The sequence below is a fragment of the Ailuropoda melanoleuca genome, chromosome 1 (genome assembly GCF_002007445.2).
Source record: "Ailuropoda melanoleuca isolate Jingjing chromosome 1, ASM200744v2, whole genome shotgun sequence".
NCBI lineage: Eukaryota > Metazoa > Chordata > Mammalia > Carnivora > Ursidae > Ailuropoda > Ailuropoda melanoleuca.
Window position 1 is genome coordinate 49997667 of NC_048218.1, and position 19716 is coordinate 50017382.

At 37.1% G+C, this 19716-nt stretch overlaps 1 protein-coding gene across 7 annotated transcripts in view; it reads right to left on the reverse strand.

Annotated features, from left to right (window-relative positions):
* Positions 1-19716, reverse strand: part of CBLB (Cbl proto-oncogene B) — a 214063-nt gene that overhangs the window by 50981 nt on the left and 143366 nt on the right. For all 7 annotated transcript variants that reach the window (XM_019796249.2, XM_011220820.3, XM_034657724.1 and 4 more), the window contains exons 11-12: positions 7486-7671; positions 5539-5904 (exon numbers count right to left, since the gene is read on the reverse strand). In XM_019796249.2, the coding sequence (XP_019651808.1) occupies positions 5539-5904; positions 7486-7671 (552 nt within the window). The remainder of the gene's footprint in view (positions 1-5538; positions 5905-7485; positions 7672-19716) is intronic.

Consider the following 19716-nt stretch of genomic DNA (forward strand, 5'->3'; position numbering starts at 1 on the left):
CCGCCCTGAACACCCACAAAATCAGCCCAAAATGCAAGAAGATACATCTGGATCTCTACAAATGAACATCTCCAGTGCTGAGTATTGAGGTACGAAGTGGGGAGCCGTGAAGCTGCGCAGATATCGGAAGATAAACGGAAGGGGGAGGGAGCCACCGCGTTCGGGCACCAGAAAGCAGTAGCCACCTGCACGGGGGAGTGGGCAGACTTGTGGACCTGCACCCACGAGAGAGCAGACTGGGACCGTGAGCCCGGGAATGCGCACACGACCAAACTGAAAACCGGCGCTCTGGACCACACACTGGAACTGGACTAAAACCGGGAGCTCTGGAGCGCGCACTCGACCTGACTGAAACTGGAAGCTCGGACTGCGGGTGCAACCAGATGGAATACTGGCGCTCCGGAGTGCACGCGAACCACACTGAAACAGGGAGCTCAGGAGCGCGCGGGAACCAGGGGTGGCTGGCGGTGTTAGAAGCAAAAAGGACAGAGACATGCCTGCCCTGGAAGGAGGGCTGGGAGAGTGGCTGTGGGGCACACATCCGGGGACACTGAGGGGGTTTTTAGCAGCACCAACGGAAACAGAATTAAAGTGGCCAGAAGAGCTCAGTGGAGAGCAGACTACGATCTGTCTGTTCTGAGACAGAGGCTAAGATACGGCCGCTGCTGCTCTGACTCTCAGAAGAGGCACAGAAAACCGCCAGGGAAAGCTGCCAGAAAACAAAAGCCTGGAAATACTGGTTCACACTGTGCCCATCCCCAACCCCCCTTGCAGAGGACAGGGCGACTCTACCAAAACAGGGTTGCCTGAGTATCAGAGCTGCAGGCCCCTCCCCCAGAAGGCAGGCTGAAAAATCAAGAAGCCCACGTACCTAAGGTCCCTATAAAACAAGTGCACACTGCCTGGATCCTGGTCAATAATTTGGGCTCTGGGCATCCCCACAACCTCTCCTCATCAGAATGACAAGGAGGAAAAACCCTCAGCAAAGAAAGGACACAGAGACTGTGGCCTCTGCCACAGAACTGATGGATATGGATATAACCAAATTGTCAGAAATAGTTCAGAGTAACAATGGTCAAGATGATGTGTAGGCTTGAAAAAAATATTAACGAAAATATTAATGAGAATATAAAATCTCTAAGGGTGGAAATGAGAGCGAATCTGGCAGAAATTAAAAATGCTATGAATCAAATGCAGTCTAAACTAGATGTTCTGACGGCCAGGGTAAATGAGGCAGAAGAACGAATTACTGAATTGGAAGATGGGATGGTAGAAGAGAAAGTAAAAATGGAAACTTGGCTCAAAAAAATCCAATCTCAAGAATGTAGATTACGGGAGATTACTGACTCAGTGAAACGTTCCAATGTCAGAATCATCGGCATTCCCAAGGAGGTGGAGAAAGAGAGAGGTCTAGAAGAGATATTTGAACAAATTTGTAGCTGAGAACTTCCCTAATCTGGCAAAGGAAATAAGCATTCGTGTCCAAGAGGCAGAGAGGACCCCTCCCAAGATCAATGAGAACAGACCTACACATGTCACATCATAGTGCAATTTGCAAATATTAGATCTGAAGACACGGTCTTGAAAGCAGCCAGGGGGAAGAAAATCCTTACGTACAGAGGAAGAATATCAGAATAACATCAGACCTGTCTACAGAGACCTGAAAGGCCGGGAAGGGTTGGCAGGGTATTTTCAAAGCTCTAACTGAGAATAACATGCAGCCAAAGGATATTTTATCCAGCAAGGCTGTCATTCAGAATTGATGGAAGATAAGGACCTTCCAAGACTGGCAGAAACTGAAGGAATTAGTGACCACCAAGCCAGCCCTACAAGAGATATTAAGGGGGAGTTCTGTAAAATAAAAAGGCCCCAAGAGTGATACAGAACAGAAATTTACAATCTATAGAAACAAAGACTTCACAGGCAACATGACACTTCACAGGCAACATGACATCATTAAAATCATCGCTCTCAATAATCACTCTCAACGTGAATGGCCTAAATGTTCCCATAAAACACCACAGGGTTGTGACCCATCCATTTGCTGTCTACAAGAGACTCATTTTGAACCTAAAGATACATCCAGACTGAAAGTGCAGGGATGGAAAACCATTTTTCATGCCAATAGACCTCAAAAGAAAGCTGGGGTAGCCTTCTCATATCAGACAGATGAGATTTTAACTGAAGACTGTAGTTAGAGATACAGAAGGACACTATATTATTCTTAAAGGATGTATCCAGCAAGTGGCTATGACAATTATAAATATCTATGCCCCCAACAGGGGAGCAGCAAGATACACAAGCCAACTCTTAACCAGAATAAAGAGACATATAGATAATAATGCGTTAATAGTCGGGGACCTCAAAAAAAAAAGAAAAAAGGACAACTATTTTGAATGAAAATGTCAACTGTTACAACTTCTACTGCTCCTTCATGTCTAGCTGTTACTTTTGGTTTTATTCCAGACCAGAGGAGTAGGAGGATTTAGGTATTTGGAGGGTGACTATTCTCCTAGATAAGGTACTATTATTCTTCCAATTTATAAAGTAAGAAAAATAAGACAGACAAGCCAGGAAACACTCTGAACTATGGTTACCAGACGTACCAGGTGGTTCCCAGAGGAGAGGTGGGTGGGAGGATGGAGGGGAAATGGGTGATGGGGATTAAGTAGTGCACTTGTGGTGAGGAGCAAAGGGTGACGTATGCAAGGGCTGAATCACTATATCGTACACCTGAAATCTGATAGAACACTGTATGTTAACTATACTGGAATTTAAAAAAAGAATAAGGAAATATTTTTTATGTTATAAATAAATCTTTCTATTCATTTAAAATAAAGGTAAGAAAAAGAAGTGGAGTTGGGGCAAAGATGTAGTACGTTGCTCAGCTCCACAAAGTAAATTCTAGAGCAGGAAGTAAGACTCCGCTCTGATTCCAGAGCCTGGTTGATCTGTGCTGGTAAGATTTTTAGTCCTGTTAAAATGCAGCTACCAGGTTTGCCTTGTCAGTTTTCCTTCTGCCTGAAGGAGTTCTCTGCCATAAAAACACTTTGTTAAATTTGGAAGGGGAGAGAACATTGGGATTCTGGTTATCCGGAACACGAGGAGGGTCTTGCATACAGAAAGCACCTACGAATGTGAAATTTAACCAGTTTGGATGCAGGAACTATAAAGATGTAAGGTGAGAAACAAACTCCAAGGCAGGATCACAGAAACTGAGAACCACAGGATCCCAGATGGACCCGGTCCTCTGTCAGATGTTAGTGAAAGCCAGCCTCTTAGGGTTCCCAACAGTGAAATGAGAAGAGGACTTAGGCTTTTTCTACTGTATGTAAATTATGATGTACCTTGCGGTCTACCGAAGTTCCTTCATAAAGATAATAAAAGAGAAGAAGAGGAGACACCTGTTTTACAAAACTTATTACATTAACTATATATAAATCCTTCTTTATAATCCACCATAGAAGTTGAACAACTAGACTGAAGTATAAATCTTAGAAATCTAATTTTGGTTAAAACTTTATGTCTGATTGTAACATGAAATTAACTTTGAGAATACAAACATTGCATTATTAATACACACATGAGATTAGACCTTAAAGAATCTTAATGAGGATTATTTAGCCAGAACTAAAAAAGATTAAAATCCAGATTTCACTAAAAGACACTGTACAATTTACTCAATGTTCTCTGGGACATTAATACGTATCAATGATCAGGACACAAAAGTTCACATAGAAAACATTTAAAGGAATCTTTAAAACTGAAGTCACTATTAATATTTTATACCTATAGTTAATATAATAAAATTTCATACCTATAACCTACAAAATTATAACCCCAATTTAAAAAATGGCAACCCTCCATACAAAAATTAACAGCCAGTGTTCTAGGGCTTTGAAGGACAGGGTTTATATTAGTGCTAAAACTGTATAACATATTATGTAAAAGAACCTGGAAATAAGAGGTCTTCAATGAATTAGCTAAGATAATTATTATAAGTATTTCCAAAGTCCATTCAAGAAATAAATTGTAGTATGTTGCGAAACATAACCAGTCAATTCATGTCAGAGCTCATTCCAACACTCTTCTCAAGACAAGTACGGCCAGGTATGAATGAAAAGTTATAGAGGTTAATGGAAAAAAAGAAAAAAAAAAACCAAAAACCTGGTAGATCCCTCCAAACCAGATTCTAGGTGGTAGAAATATACATTTGAGTAAGATAACACTCCATTTTCAGAAAACATTATAAAAATGCTTTTTAAGTACTTTTTCTTCCATTTACGTGTTTAGATGACCTTGGGGAAAACCTTTAGAGAACTTCATATTTTAAACAGATGATATATTTAAAATACGAAGGTACCCAGGTGAGTCACTGGCGAAGAATCATGGCAAACTCCCCCCACTCCTCCCCCTTTGCTTTGAATGCCACAACAGAAATTGACTCTTCATATCCTGGCTACCCTAGAATCTCTGAAGTTAAATATTATTATACAAAGTTTTCCTCATCACTTAACCTTGACATGCAAGCATGTGCGTGCGTGCACATATGCGTGGGCACACACACAGATGTTGAAGACATATCAAAATTCATATTTCTTTTTTTCTTTAATATATGGTGAACTCACCAACTGCAAACTGTTATTTTGAAGGAATTGATTACTCTCCTAAAATAACAAGTAAAGATCAGCATAGAGGCATCACTTTAATATTACAGTCTCCAAAAGGAGGCAAAGCCTCCTTCAGCTGAGGGAAGATGGCAACCATCTGATCTCAGAGCCAAAAATATCATGGAAGCAAATACGAGAAAATAGTACAGTACAGCTCTGCCAAGGGCCTACCAAGAACTCTAACCTCAATGATTTCTGCTGCTGCCTCTTTGGTTCCCTGTGAGCTTAAATTCTTTCCTGGGTCTATAAATGATAGTGGTGCTATCTTTCAAGTTAGAGCTCAAATGTGTGAGTCTCTTTCAGTTTTATGGAGAAAGAGCTTGCTCTGTAAGAGTGACCTGGAAGTGGTATCTTAATGTATGGGAGAAGTTCATTTTACCTGGAAGCACAAGGTCACTGTCCTTGGCAACAATTCCAATGGCCAATTTATGATATGCTATAATCAACTTTTTTTCAGATTAGATAGAACCAGGTGAGTTAAAAAAGAAAAAAGAAAACCCAAAAAACATAACAGTGCTGATTCTCCCACCACCAAGTTATTAATAGGAAAAGGTTTTGGCAGATGAAATAAGGGAAGGTGAAATAAATCTACCGCAAATTATCTAGTGTCTTCACATTAAAATTAAATCATTAATTAGAACCTTCTTCCTGAGTTCTTTTAAGTTTTAATGAGCTTCTGATTATTTATAACTTGGAGATAATTAAAGACCTTCAGGGAAGTTCCACACGAGGCAAAAAAAAAAAACAACAACACAACAAAACAAACAAAAAAAACCCCCAAAAAACAAAAAACCACTGCCCAACCTATTATACTAGCTCCTATCAGAAGAGTTTGAGAAGATTGTTTAGCTTCTGCTTTATTTCTTACCTTGGCTCCTTCTAAAGGCAAATCATGGCGTCTGTGTTTTCGCAGAAGCACGGGGTCAGAGCCCATTCTACTGTGCCTTCCATTTATGTTTGAACTTGCTGTGATTCCGGGCTTTGGAGAGCCATCCCCTGAGGGTCGACATCCCACCGACTGATTAGTTCCAAACACATCCCGAGGGCACCAGGCTTCAAGAGGCATTGGCTGGTCTCTGGAAGGCACACTTTCCGCGTGATGGAAGTGGCGACTCAGTCTATTGTCAGGTGGGATGGGGGGCGGTCTCTCAGGTGGAGGTGGAGGAGGATCTCTTAAGGGAGGAGGTGGTGCTGGGAGTGGTTTATCTTGTTTTCTCACCATGCAAGGAGAAGACTGAAGAGATACCATGGAAAAAATAAATAAATTAGAAGTTGTACCATACACTTAAAAAATGATTCCCAGACTGGTCTATTATCACTTTTGTTTTCTAAGCCATAGTGGAATTTTATTAGATTCCTGCATCATCTTTTAATGTTTCTTTTTATCATCAATTAATGACATTTTAAAAAATTAATGAAAAGCTTATGTAAATATATCTCATTAGAATTTTCTGTGTAAATGAATACATAAACCTGAATGTTAAAGACTATAAAGACTGTACAAGAAAAAGTAGCAGAATATCAAAATTATGTGATGATTTTGACTGACTGAAAATAATATTTAGTCCTTAATTTATTTGCACCTTTACACAATTTAGGAGAGATAAAGGAAACTCAAAGTTGCTGTTGTTTTACTTTTTGAAAGAGCAACTTAATTTGTAGTATCTCTGAAAGAATGAAAGTGTTGGTTCTGCCATTTTTGTATTTGCTACTGCAACATAAAGCAACTGATAAGGGGCAAATTTGCTCTGATTCTGTGTTTTACCAGTTATTACCAGAATAGTGGGAAATCATAAATAATAGAGCATCATTATTTGCAGAACTTATCTGAATGTGTATGGATCCTTAAAATGAAAAAAATCAATCTAATTCCCATTTGGAAATATGCAGGTACACGCACCTGAACTGAATCTATGAGACTGTCATGGTTTTATTTTTATTTACATGGTTCATCTGATGAATGATTTTGCGCTTTTATGATTAGAAAATATTACAGAAGAGAGGAATGTGCTATATGTTTACATAATTCTAACTAAATGCAACCCTAAAAAATCTTAATCTGATTTTAAAACCAAGTTACTGTAATCGAGAATAATCAAATACTACTAAAATATTGTGGTTCTGACTCATTTTAGACTCTAAAGCATATTATCAATGGAATTAACTTTTTCAGTCTTATAATTAATAAAGCAAAATATGCCCTTATCAAATTTGGAAAAATAAGTCCTCACAAAATTAAAACAAACCATGGGCATAGATTTACATTGCTAGAATTATGTCTTTAATGTTAAAGAGTAATGTAATTACTTTGCAAATATTGTAATTCTTTGTAATTAATTCCTTTAGGTATAAAAATACTCTACAAATAATTCCCTCTTCTGAGTCACCTTGAAACATGGGTGATAATTTATCACATCGTAAGCCGTTACGCAAATATACTCCCATAACATTTTTTCTTGTCATGACACAATGAAAATGAGCGTAAAATATCATTTGATAAGGGCATGCAATTCATTTTAATACATACAATGACTTTTTAAATCCATTTTACAGAATAACTATATTTACTCTTCTATGCATTTTTGCAAACCAGGGAGATATTACAGACATATGCTCTCTCTGAATCATTTTGTAACTTCTACAGTAATAAAGCAAAAACATGATAGTGGGCTCACCATAGACAAAATGAGAAACACATCAAAGTTCTTCATAAACAATTAAGAGCACAAGAAATGCAAGTAACGGAATTCAAAGGAACCTGAGCAATCAATAAGTGTCACTTACATTATCTGTGTTTCTAATAAAATCAGTTTACCTTTGGTGAACCAGTTGGGCTGCCACAGGGAGACCGAACTATGCCTTTCTGGATTAGATCCAGGCGAGGAGGTACTGGTGGCAGGCTTAGATGTGGGATCTGGAGAGCATCTGGATGTGGCTTTCTTCTCTGTGCAAGGGGAGAAGATCCTGGTGACGTGACCGGTGAATTTTGCCTGTCAGTGCACTAGAATAGAGAAGGAGAAAGAGGATATTGATTTCATGTGTTAAGTGTATGCCTTTCAGTTCTTAAGGAAGACATTTGGTTTGAGAAGGTGTCTGCCATTGAACATCTGTTAAACTCAATTTATTCTGATTAACAGATTGAAAGTGCTCACATTATTCCTCAAGGGCAGTATTATGTAAAGAATAAAGGGGTAAGTTTCTCCTACATATTGCAGACAAGGCCTAGGAAAAAAGAAGAGCAAAAGCATAGTTTAAAAACAATCAAATGCAAACATTTCCCATAGAAGCTCGTCCACATTTTATGAGGAAACCAGAAATACACAGTGCAGTAATGCCCATCGCTCTTGGTTTCTATACTATGAAATTTTCTTAAATCCTTGATTTATAGTATATTCTAGAACTTAGAAGTCATTTTGTTCTATACAAAATATATATCCAGGGCATAGCCTACTTTCGTACAAACCAATTAAATCAGGCAGGGTTTAAAAAAATAAAAATGTGTATTTAAAATAAAAACAGCCAAATTGTTTTTTCCCCAGGACTTCACATGGAAAAGAAATCCTCAAGCTAAATGCTTTTCTTTTCTACTAAAGGTTTTCTACTTTGTCTTCTAGATAAAATGGCATCGAAAAGCCAGTAACAAGTACTTTGATTTGTATATATGTAACATTTTTTATTTTGGAATATTTTTTTAATGTGACATTACCTGATTGTGATTTCATATAAAAACCATGCTAATTAATCAAATAGCCTTACCAAGGTAAACAATATTCTGCTATGAAATATCAGGCAATTTCCTTTTCAAGACTAAGTTACTAGCTTTTTGGAGATCTAGGTTTGATTTTTATACCCACTATACCTTGATAGTCATCTGTTTCCTAATACTAGTATTTTTAGAGTGTTTCCCCCTAACATTACTCACCTTTATAAGAGCAGTCAATGTCAACAATCGACAATTTAATTCGAGCTGTAGCAACAGTGACAAAGATTTAGTCATTCTGTCTTTATCTGAGAGAGGGTGATAGATTTGTGTTCACATCCATACTTGGTTACATTATGTAAGGCTTTTTCTAATTAACTAAAATTGGTGTTTGGTGTTTTTCTCAGGATTAGACGAGGGCTATGGGGCTTTGGAAGGAAGACAAAGGTCAAGTAATATTTTAAAACCACATCATATCAAGTTCCACACCAATATGATTCATCATTGTTGATGCTGACATTGATTACACGGCTAAGGTACTATCTGTCAAGGTTTCTTCCCTGTCAAGTTACTCCTTTTTCTCTCCCTGTCCATACTATACTCTCTGCAAGGAAGTCACTATGCACAGACCACACTTTAGGAGAGGGGAGTCATGGTCCCCACTGCAAAGGCTTTTTTTTTTTTTTAAAGGTCTGTGTATGTATTACAGAGAGAGAGAGAGACAGAGAGACAGAGAGTGGGGGCAGGGCACAGGGAGAGAATCTTCAAACCGACTCCCCACTGAGCAGGGAGGCCAAGGCAGGGCTTGATCTCAAGACCCATGAGATCATGACCTGAGCTGAAACCATGAGACCGATGCTTAACTGACTGAGCCTCCCAGGCACCCGAGGCTTCTTAAAAATAAATTTGAGTGGCTACACAAAATCTTCTAGACAATACCTCAGATATGCCTGAATATTGTCATGACATTGCTAAGCTACCAATTCTTTTGCTTCTCAAGGGTGCCAAATAACTAAAATAGGTCAACAAATTTACCCATAATTTTACATGACAATTTTAAGAACCTTGTCTTCTTTTTAGTAATTCCATGATTCTTTTTTATATCTCTCACCCTGCGATAAGGCAAAAAAAAAAAAAAAAAACCCAAAAACTCAATTGTTACTAAATTAGAAGAGAAAAAGGAGAAACTCTGTAGTCACAATAAACTGACTTTAATGCAGCCAGTGATTTTTTTTTTTTATTAAAGATTTTCTTTATTTATTCGACAGAGATAGAGACAGCCAGTGAGAGAGGGAACACAAGCAGGGGGAGTGGGAGAGGAAGAAGCAGGCTCATAGCGGAGGAGCCTGATGTGGGGCTCGATCCCATCACGCCCTGAGCCGAAGGCAGACGCTTAACCGCTGTGCCACCCAGGCGCCCCCAGCCAGTGATTCTTAATAAAATAACGATCTACCCAAAAAGCCATGGAGCCTCACACGGTCAGGAATTTGAACGTTGTGGAATAAAAATGATCCAAAAATGATCATACACATAAGAAAGAATTCCTGATGTAAACTATGTGCATCACAGTATCACAGTATTTTAGATCGGGAGCTGTCACAGGATCTCTAACTCTCCACAATGCCTGTTCGGATAAATTACATTCTCTGAGAATTAACGAAACATCACCTGATAAAAATGCTCTGTTGATCTGGTTATTGTCCTTTACAAAACAGACTCAAGAAACAGAACTATCCACTGTTCCTGTTCCAAACTACACGCACGCACGCACACACACACACACACGGAGAGAGAGAGGATGAATACGTAGCGCTTCATCTGTTTAGTTGTTTGCACACACAGTTTTCCGTGCGAGGCGCACACAAAGCAGACTGCTGAATAAAACCTCTGCCCCTCTGAGCACTTTTCTTCCACAACTCTCTCCCTGCGTCCTTCATTACCTGAAAAAGATTATTCTGACACAGCCAACAGCCCACCATCACTATTAGACCTTGACTTGTGCTTTAATTACTAATATTTAAAGTTACCACATTCCTGATATGTTTAAATAAAGGGACAGATTTGATGTGAAATGAGTCAACTATTAGATACTGAAAGGGTATACGGAAAACCCTCAGGAGAGACAGCCAAACCCGTGTGTGTGGTGCAGCAATAACCTTGAACTTCTCGAAACTTCCAGGTAAGCACAGACTCAACAGCTTTGTGAATATACCTGGAAGCAGATCTTGCTTAAGCACAATTCATACTGTACTCTCAAGGTAATTATACACCATCCTCCTGAAAAACTAATTCATCGTGAAGCATTACTCTATCTGTAAGTTGACTTAAAGTATTTTTTTATAGAGGATATATTTGTATGTGAAGAAACAAAGAACATTTCATTTTTATTAATTATGTGTACTAAATTTACCATGATTTATTTATTTTCCTGAGTTCCCCTGAAATATAGTAAAATCCCCACATAAGAGTAGATAATTTAACAGTGCCCTTTAGATTAATAATGCATTATTCTTTGCTGAACCTTTCGCTCTCTCTGTGAAGAATTCTGTAATTAAGAGTACTGAAACTTTGCATTAACTTTCATTGCTGGCAAAATTCAATGAACATTTGTAAACATTTTTATTTTTTTATTTTTTTATTTTTTAAAGGTTTTATTTATTTATTCAACAGAGATAGAGACAGCCAGCGAGAGAGGGAACACAAGCAGGGGGAGTGGGAGAGGAAGAAGCAGGCTCATAGCGGAGGAGCCTGATGTGGGGCTCGATCCCATAACGCCCGGATCACGCCCTGAGCCGAAGGCAGATGCTTAACCGCTGTGCCACCCAGGCGCCCCTGTAAACATTTTTAGTAGGCAGTTTTAGTAGATGGTTACACAAATGGCCACTTTTAATATATTTGAATAATCACCATTTTTCCTTCCTATTTGATAGTCTAAGGAGAAAAGACACCTAACACAATGCTTCACACCCAGCTCATAATTAAATTCTTAGATGAGACATTAAAAATTCATGATGTCAAAATTTATCAACTCAATGAGAATAGAAAGTTGGCCCTTTTTTCCCTTCTGAAAATAAAGAGAAGCAAATAGATTGATTTAATGTAGATCTAAAATTATTTCCCCTTTAAATTATACCCCTACCTCTATATAATATTTGAATATTTAATGGCCTTTTAAAGGACTGTGATTCTACAGTATCAGAATTTCCCCCTGCGTAGATAGGAATGACAAATGCCTCTAAAGCTGAGCTGTGACAAAGGCATGTGGCCAGTCATCTTTAGTCTACCAATTTATATTATTTTCCAAATAGATTCCAAAATCAGACATTTCCCTCAGGTCTTTCTCCTGTGTCTTCTTCTACAGGTCTAATCTCCATCCCAAGATCACTCAGGCCATTTACTGGTCTCTACTTCTGATGTGTGATAAAGGCATTTGTTGGGGAAAATAGCAACAACAAACAACAAACCTGGAACTTACTCTCTGCCTCGGGTTTCAATTCTAAGACTGAACTATGCTAACTTAACTACCTCTTACTGATGTGTCCAATATTCCTCATAATCATAACCATCTCCATTCTGTATAGAAATGCAGATTTAATACACGTACATAAAACTTCTTGAGTACAAGAGTAGGAAAACACTTATTTAATCCTATATAATAACAGTTAGGTATTTTTGTTGATAGGGATACACTTGAATTTCAAGTGTGGCTGTCAAACTGAAGTCCTAAAGCCAACTGATTACAAAAAACAAATGACCATATAACTAAAAAAATAACCATATAATTAAACATATACTCTGACTTCATCCACATATATTTTCTAAATATAATATTTGAATTTCAGCTAGAACTTTAAAATGCCACGCAGTCTTGCACAAATCACCCACCTGTTAATATTGTTACCTGTAAATTAAAAAAAGGTTAATCCATTTCATGGAAACTTTATGGGTGAAGAAAATTAAATGAAATATGAAATAAAAGGTGCTACAAAACATTTAATTTTTATTTGGATGATATAAGTAGGAGTATTGACTCCTCTGATATAGAAGTGACAAAATGCGATCTATTACATCTCCAAAGTTCCAAAGTTTGCTCATCTTCACTACCAAAAGATAATTCTGTTAGAGATATCCTTAAACAAAAGATTCCCACCCTTATTTCTCAGTTTGTCCTAGACAATTCCTCTTGCTATCAGGCCTAAACAAAATCAAATATCTAAAAGAATAATTAGACTAAAGTCTTACAATGGCATTCAAAAGTCAAAAATGTCATTTGGATTATTTGCTGTTATTCTGATCATTAGCATAAACTTCTAAAATTTAACATTTTTATTTTTTTCACCTTGAGCTGGAGAACATCTTAAATATGGAAATAAATAATAAGAGCAAAAGTAGTAAAGAGGAGGTTAACAGGTTTAAGGTATGCATGTTGTCAAACTGTTCACCATAATAGGTTGTATAGATTTTGGCGCACTTCTCCTCATGCCTTCACAATTGCATTTTCACTGTTCCACTTTTTTTTTCTCATTTTAAAGAACATAATTCACTGCACATAACTTGGAATTTTAAGAAAATACAAAGAGATTTTGAGAACATGCACACAGAACCATTGGTGATGTTTCCTAATCACATATGCACATTTTTAATCTACTCTATATTGGCTAACAGTATTATAGCAAAAGAATTCTAGCTGCCATTAAATAGTCTTCATGAATATAATTTTAAAGGGTGAATGATATGGATATACCAATATTTACATAATTATTTCCTGCCATGAACTACTGGGCTATTCTCAAACTTTTTCTATTATAAAGTAAAAACATAAAAAAGTCTTTGGTCTTACACATTTTAATTTTTTTGTAGAGACTTTGACTTTATTTAATTAAAAAAACTTTTTATTTGACTATACTTGACATGCATTTAATTTTTAAGGGCAGAATCACAGAATGTTTTGGGCATAGGATAATAGGCTCATAACTACACTAGGTAAATATTTATGAATATGCATAAGACCTTTTGCTGTCCAGATGGTAAAAACAATTTATTCTTCTACCAGTTATGTGTGATGGTTACCACTGCACAAACCTCAAAGGCATAAAGTATTTCTAGTTTTGGATTTTTTGTTTACTTCGATAGCTGATTGGCATTTCAGTGGCACATGCTGATGTTTCAATTTGAACTGCTTTAATAATTAGAAAAAAAATGAAATATTTTTTGCCATGTGTATTTCTTCTTTGGCTTACTGGCTTTGTATGTTCTTTGTCTCATTATCTATATTATTTTCTTTTATGTACCCCTCATTGATTGGAATGAGCCCTTTATTTATTAGGACAGTGAACCTCTATTATGTTATAATTGTTGTAAATAACTTTTTAAATTTATTTTCTTCATTATTTTATGGTAGAGAATTTACCTCTGTTCTTCTGGTTTTAACCTCCTAATGAATAAATAAAATCTAATTAGTGTAATAAGAAGGCATGGTAATCAAGCGATACTTTAAAAGACCATGTCCATTCCACCACTGCCTTAAATGGAGTCCTTTCTTGGTTACTCCCTCTTTATCTGTCTACTCTATTAAGGTAGAATAAAGAAATGAAAAGCTATGGAAAATTAACTAGTAAAGTATAGGAAGTAGGGTATGGACATGGAATTAACTGTATAGAATTTACTGCACCATATAAAACAATCATTTACATAAATGCAACTACAAGAGTTGGGAGGATGGAACTATCCTTTCACATTACAGAATGCTTGATTTTTATAATTTCATTCTTTATCTTGATTTTGGGTAATTCTCATTTTTTTCTACTATTACACTTGCTTTCAGAACTTTAGAATAAATTATCTTTTTTTCATTTCAGCTCCTTTCAAAATACAAAAGCCGAGCACCTTAACTCCTGCCTATATTACCAGCATATTCGTCTCACTAACAATTTCTTCTAAATTCTTTAATACTGGTAGTGATGAGTACACCTTTAACAAACTGGAATCCTGGTGCTCTAGAAATTTAAAGACCACATCTGATTCTTTTATGTCTACATACTTAACCAATTTTTTCCTAGCCCTTTGCTTCCTGAAATGAATAAATGCTATTCTTTATTTCCCTGACAAACTTTACAAAATTCTTTAGCATTCAGAATAGGATGCTAATGACTGCCATAATGAATAGGGAAATCTGAATTTGCAATTTTAACAGAAAATCCTGAGAGAAAAGGCCCAAGAAGTAAAGTAGTCAAAAGCCCATTTCAGCACGCTCAGCAATTACCAATAATAATCGGGGATTCATTCTATTTTAGTCACTCTTCATTTTATCCACACCTTCTAAAGAGCAATTTTATAAAACCTTTAATAAGATCCATTATTATGGAAATGGCAAAACATTTGGTAAGATCTCAAACCCAGCCAGGCTATTATTAAAAACAGGACAAGAGAAAACCTCTCCAATTACTAATAAGATGGGAGTACTGACAATCCCAGAGATAATCAAAGTCAATTTTATAATACTTCTAACAAGATTTTTACTTAATGAATTTTCATATCTGAACAAGGTAGATCCACAAATTATAAGGATGACGAGAAGGACTCTTAGAAGGTCAACGTTTTTCTCTAAGTGCAGGAAAATTAATGAAGGACACTAAGAAAACTTTTATCATTAAAATATAATATTTTAAGTATCATTTCCTTGCTGCTAACTATCCTCTTGGTTCTTTCTCATGTTAATTTGTGAACATAAAACCAAGAGTCTTTTATAGAATAGCCTATACTGAATATTATTCTGAGGGTATCCATTACATAAACAATCATCACACACACATGCACACGCCCAAATGCAATTATGACTTATGTTACCTATTTTGGAATACCCATACCATTGTTTTCTTTTAGATAATAAGCAAAACTTATATGAGGAACGTGATGTAAAGGCAATAGAATCATGCCCTGCTTATCTACCGCCCCACTTCCAGAAGCTTTAATCTGTAGGAATTTAGGGAGAAACTGAGAGTAAAAGATAAAAGTCCTCCCAATTTGATCTACAGATTCAATGCAATTGCAATCATAATCCTGGCAAGTTATTTTGTTTGTATTGTCAAACTTCTAAAGTTTATACTGAGACAAAAGGCCACGAATAAACCAACATGATATTGGAGAAGAACAAAGTTAGAGGACTGACACTACCTGACTTCAACACCTACTATAGAGCTACAATAATCCAGGCTCTGTGGAATTGTCAAAAGAATAGCCAGGGGCGCCTGGGTGGCACAGCAGTTAAGCGTCTGCCTTCGGCTCAGGGCGTGATCCCAGTGTTATGGGATCGAGCCCCACATCAGGCTCCTCTGCTATGAGCCTGCTTCTTCCTCTCCCACTCCCCCTGCTTGTGTTCCCTCTCTCACTGGCTGTCTCTATCTCTGTCAAATAAATAAATAAAATCTTTAAAAAAAAAAAAAAAAGAATAGCCAAATACTTAAGTGGACCATAACAAAGAGCCCAGAAATAGACCCACATAAAAACAGTCAACTAATCTGTGACAAAAGAGCAAAAGTAATACAGTGGAGCAGACACAGTCTTTTCAACAAATGGTGCTGAATCAAATGGACATCCATATGCTAAATAAATAAATAAATAAATAAATAAATAAATAAATTTGGACAAAGACTTTGTACCTTCACAACAGTTAATAAAACCCCAGAAGATACAGGAGAAATAAAGATGACCTTGGGTTTGGTGATCACTTTTTAGATACAACACCAAAGGCATGATCCATGAGAGAAATACCGGTTAAGTTAGACATCACTAAAATTAAAATTTTCTGCTCTGTAAAAGAAACCATCAAGAGAATAGAAAGACAAGCTACAAACTAAGAGACAATATTTGGAAAAGACACATCTGTAAAGGACCGTTATCTGAAATATACAAAAAAAAAAAAACCCAAAACATTAAAACTCAACAATAAGAAAACAGCTGGATTAAAAAATGGGTCAAAAACCCTCATAGATACTTCACCAAAGATATGCATGCCGATGCCAAATAAGCATATATGGAAAGATGCTCCTCGTCATATATCATCAGGGAAATTTAAGTTAAAACAATGAGATACCACTCTGTACTTCTCTGATGGCCCAAATCACGAACAATGACAACACTAAATGCAGGAGGGGATGTGGGGGAACAGGAACTCTTATTCATTGCTGGTGTGAATATAAAATAATACAGTCACTTTGGAAGACCGTTTGGTGGTCTTAGAAAACTAAACCTACTCTACGTGTATATTACTCAGTGAAAGAAACCAATCTGAGAAGGTACGTTGTGTATGATTCCAACTATATGACATTCTAAAAAAGGTAGAGCACAGAGGATTTTTAGGGCAGTGAAAATACTCCGCATGATACTATTATAGTGGATACGTGTCATCAGACATTTGTCCAATCCCATAGCCACGTACAACACCAAAAGTGAACCCTAATGGAAACCATGGAATCTGGATGTTAATGTTGTATCAATGTAGGTTCATCATTTGTAACAAATGTGCCCCTCTGATGGGGGATGTTGACCATGGGGGAAGCTACTACACATGTGTGGGAACAGGGGGTATATGAGAAATCTCTGTACATTCCCCTCACTTTTGCTGTGAATCTAAAACCACTCTAGAAGTCTTAAAATACAGGAATGAAACAAAACAAAACCAACCAGTCCCCCTACCCCAAAAATAGTCCTCTAAAGAGGGGGAAAATTTCTGCTGCATTTTTTTCCTATAAGAACATAATGCAAGGCACCTTGTTACCTCACTAAGCATACAGATATTTGATTTGTGTACAATGAGGTTCACTATTTTAAATTATTATTGCTTACATCCCACTAACAACTTCCAGAAATTTTTAGATACTACAAATTAGAAGCAGCGAAGAATGGGTAAAGGGTTAGAAACTTAACCTTGGAGAACTACTTAGTGGAAGGAAGAGTTGCTTTCCCTAAGGTTTGACGGGTGGTTGATAAAATTAACTTCAAACAAGTGCAAACAGCCTCACAAGTGGAATAACCCCAGAGATGCTGCTCCATTAAGACGTTAAACAGTGCTAACTACACTGAGCTAAGCTGCTTCCTCCTGCAGGACCTGTTATGAGGACCTAAGCCCCTGGCAGTGACCAGCATCCACAGCCCTGAAATTTCTTTGAAGTTTATATTTTACTTTAAACATCTATATGAATTTTGCATCCTGATCCAAGTATTATATGCAATTATAATTTAAATGTATGGCTCCCCCCTCTTCATGCAACCTCCCCTGAAATCTCATAGCAAATGTAAGCTTCAAGAAGTACGTCAGGCTGATTGTAGTGGCTTCTTATGTCCTTTGATTCACTCAGCTGCATAGTCAATTTTGAAAAGTCAGGGAAGGGTGACATATAATTCAGAAATATTTCCACAAAAATGGCTGAGAAACAAGAACATTCTGGTGATTAAAGGAATAAACTTCAGTGGCTGAAAAACGCCCTCATGTGAAACCCATACTGCTTTGCAAAATACCAGGTACAGCTGGTTTGAACAATTACTATTTAGTTACTGTGCTCTTCACCGTACTTCAGAGACTACTTAATTGTTTTCATTTACTTATGTGGAAAACAAGACTATTGTAAGCTTATCTAAATTAGTGTTTAAAATTGTTATTCAGCTGACGTGTTGGCAATTCTGCATTTTCTTTGAGTTTTAAACCTCAAGGATGATTTTATAAATTATTTTACTGTGGCCATGCCATATCATAACTATGTAGATATTAATATAGCAAAGAAATACCACCAACTGCTTGCCAAACCAACACAGTTTTGGTGTCCAGTTCTTTCTAAATGATGATAGCTAACAGGATCTAAAAGAAAATAAAACTTTCCATAGACATCTCAAAAATACTGATATTTAACTCTCAGAAGCACAGCAGTATCTCGTCATAAATAACAGCCTACAAAATAATGTTAATTACAACTCATACTCAACATCCACTATGTACCAGCACTGCTCCAACGGCTTTATCTATATTAGCGCATCTACTCTCAGTAAGGTTTCACAGACAAGGGCACTGAGGCACAGGGGGGTAACTAACCAATGCAAGGCACATATATATTAAGTGGAACATAAAGCCAGGTGGCTGGACTCTGGGGACCTTAAGAGCACTGTTCTTAAGTGTCACTACCAATCATTCAGCTAAAACAAAACAAGACGGAAAAAACCCACCTCTGCTCAGTGGCACGCTGTGCGTTAGGCACTATGTAGGTCTCTGGGAAGGAAAACAAGGGCAAGGGCTAGTACAGCAAGGCACCGCGTCCGTCTCCAGTCTACTACAGGAGGTGGACTCAAATGAGGTACCGGTGTTCAGGTGCTTGCTTCTCCTAAATTACCCATTATTCAAACTGTTTTAAAGGAATCTGTAACAATGTCTTTGCAGTCACCTATAACATCGTACAGCCCTGGGACAAGGCAGATGTTCCCTCAGTTAATCCCATACTAATATAAAAAAAAAAAATGCTACTATTTTGCATAGAGAACTCTCGGAAAGTCAGTAAACAGAATGCAGTTAAATGGCAAAAGGAACCTGTTGACTTTGGATTGCTTACTGTCAGCCATGACTACCTGTACCATCCAGTGGGAGAGGTGAGGGCTGCTGGCATGTGAGCAGAATAATTCTTTCTGGGTGCTTGCTGCAGGTCTCATATCTCAGGCCACTAAATGCCACAGGTTTCTCCCACCCCTCAGTCACTGAAAATCAAAATGTCTGCACATATTTCTGAATACCTTCAGGAGGTAGACCTGTCCGTAGCTGAGAACCATGCCCTATATCTTGAATGTCTACTGTTATTTTTGTATTTCACTTTTATTGTAAGTTTTGTCTTTATTACTCCCACATGGACCTGAGCTCTGTGGCTGGAACCTAAGTCACATTAAAAGAGCAACATTTCCCTAAAAACACTGATGTGTGCACATGAACTCTTTCCTCAGGGTCAGGAATACCATCGGTCCTTTCCTCACACATTATTACTGGGAAAAGCAAGACTTAGGTAATATATGAAGTTTTTAATTAGTAATATGTATTTTAACCGATGATGGCAACATTAGGAGAATGTATAAAAAAGGATAAAAGAATAATTCCTTTGAACTCTGGTCACACCTGTATTTCTCTTTACATGGCCATTCATTAAAATTTTAAATATAGTTTCAAGAAAATGGAACGGTTAAGACCTAAGGAATTAATCTCAGTTCATATACTAGGTCAGTCTGCGAACATTTTCATTTTGAATGCAAAACTTTATTTTGTTTGTAATTTTATATATTTGGTGAAAAATATGTTCTATCAGCATAATTGCTGAG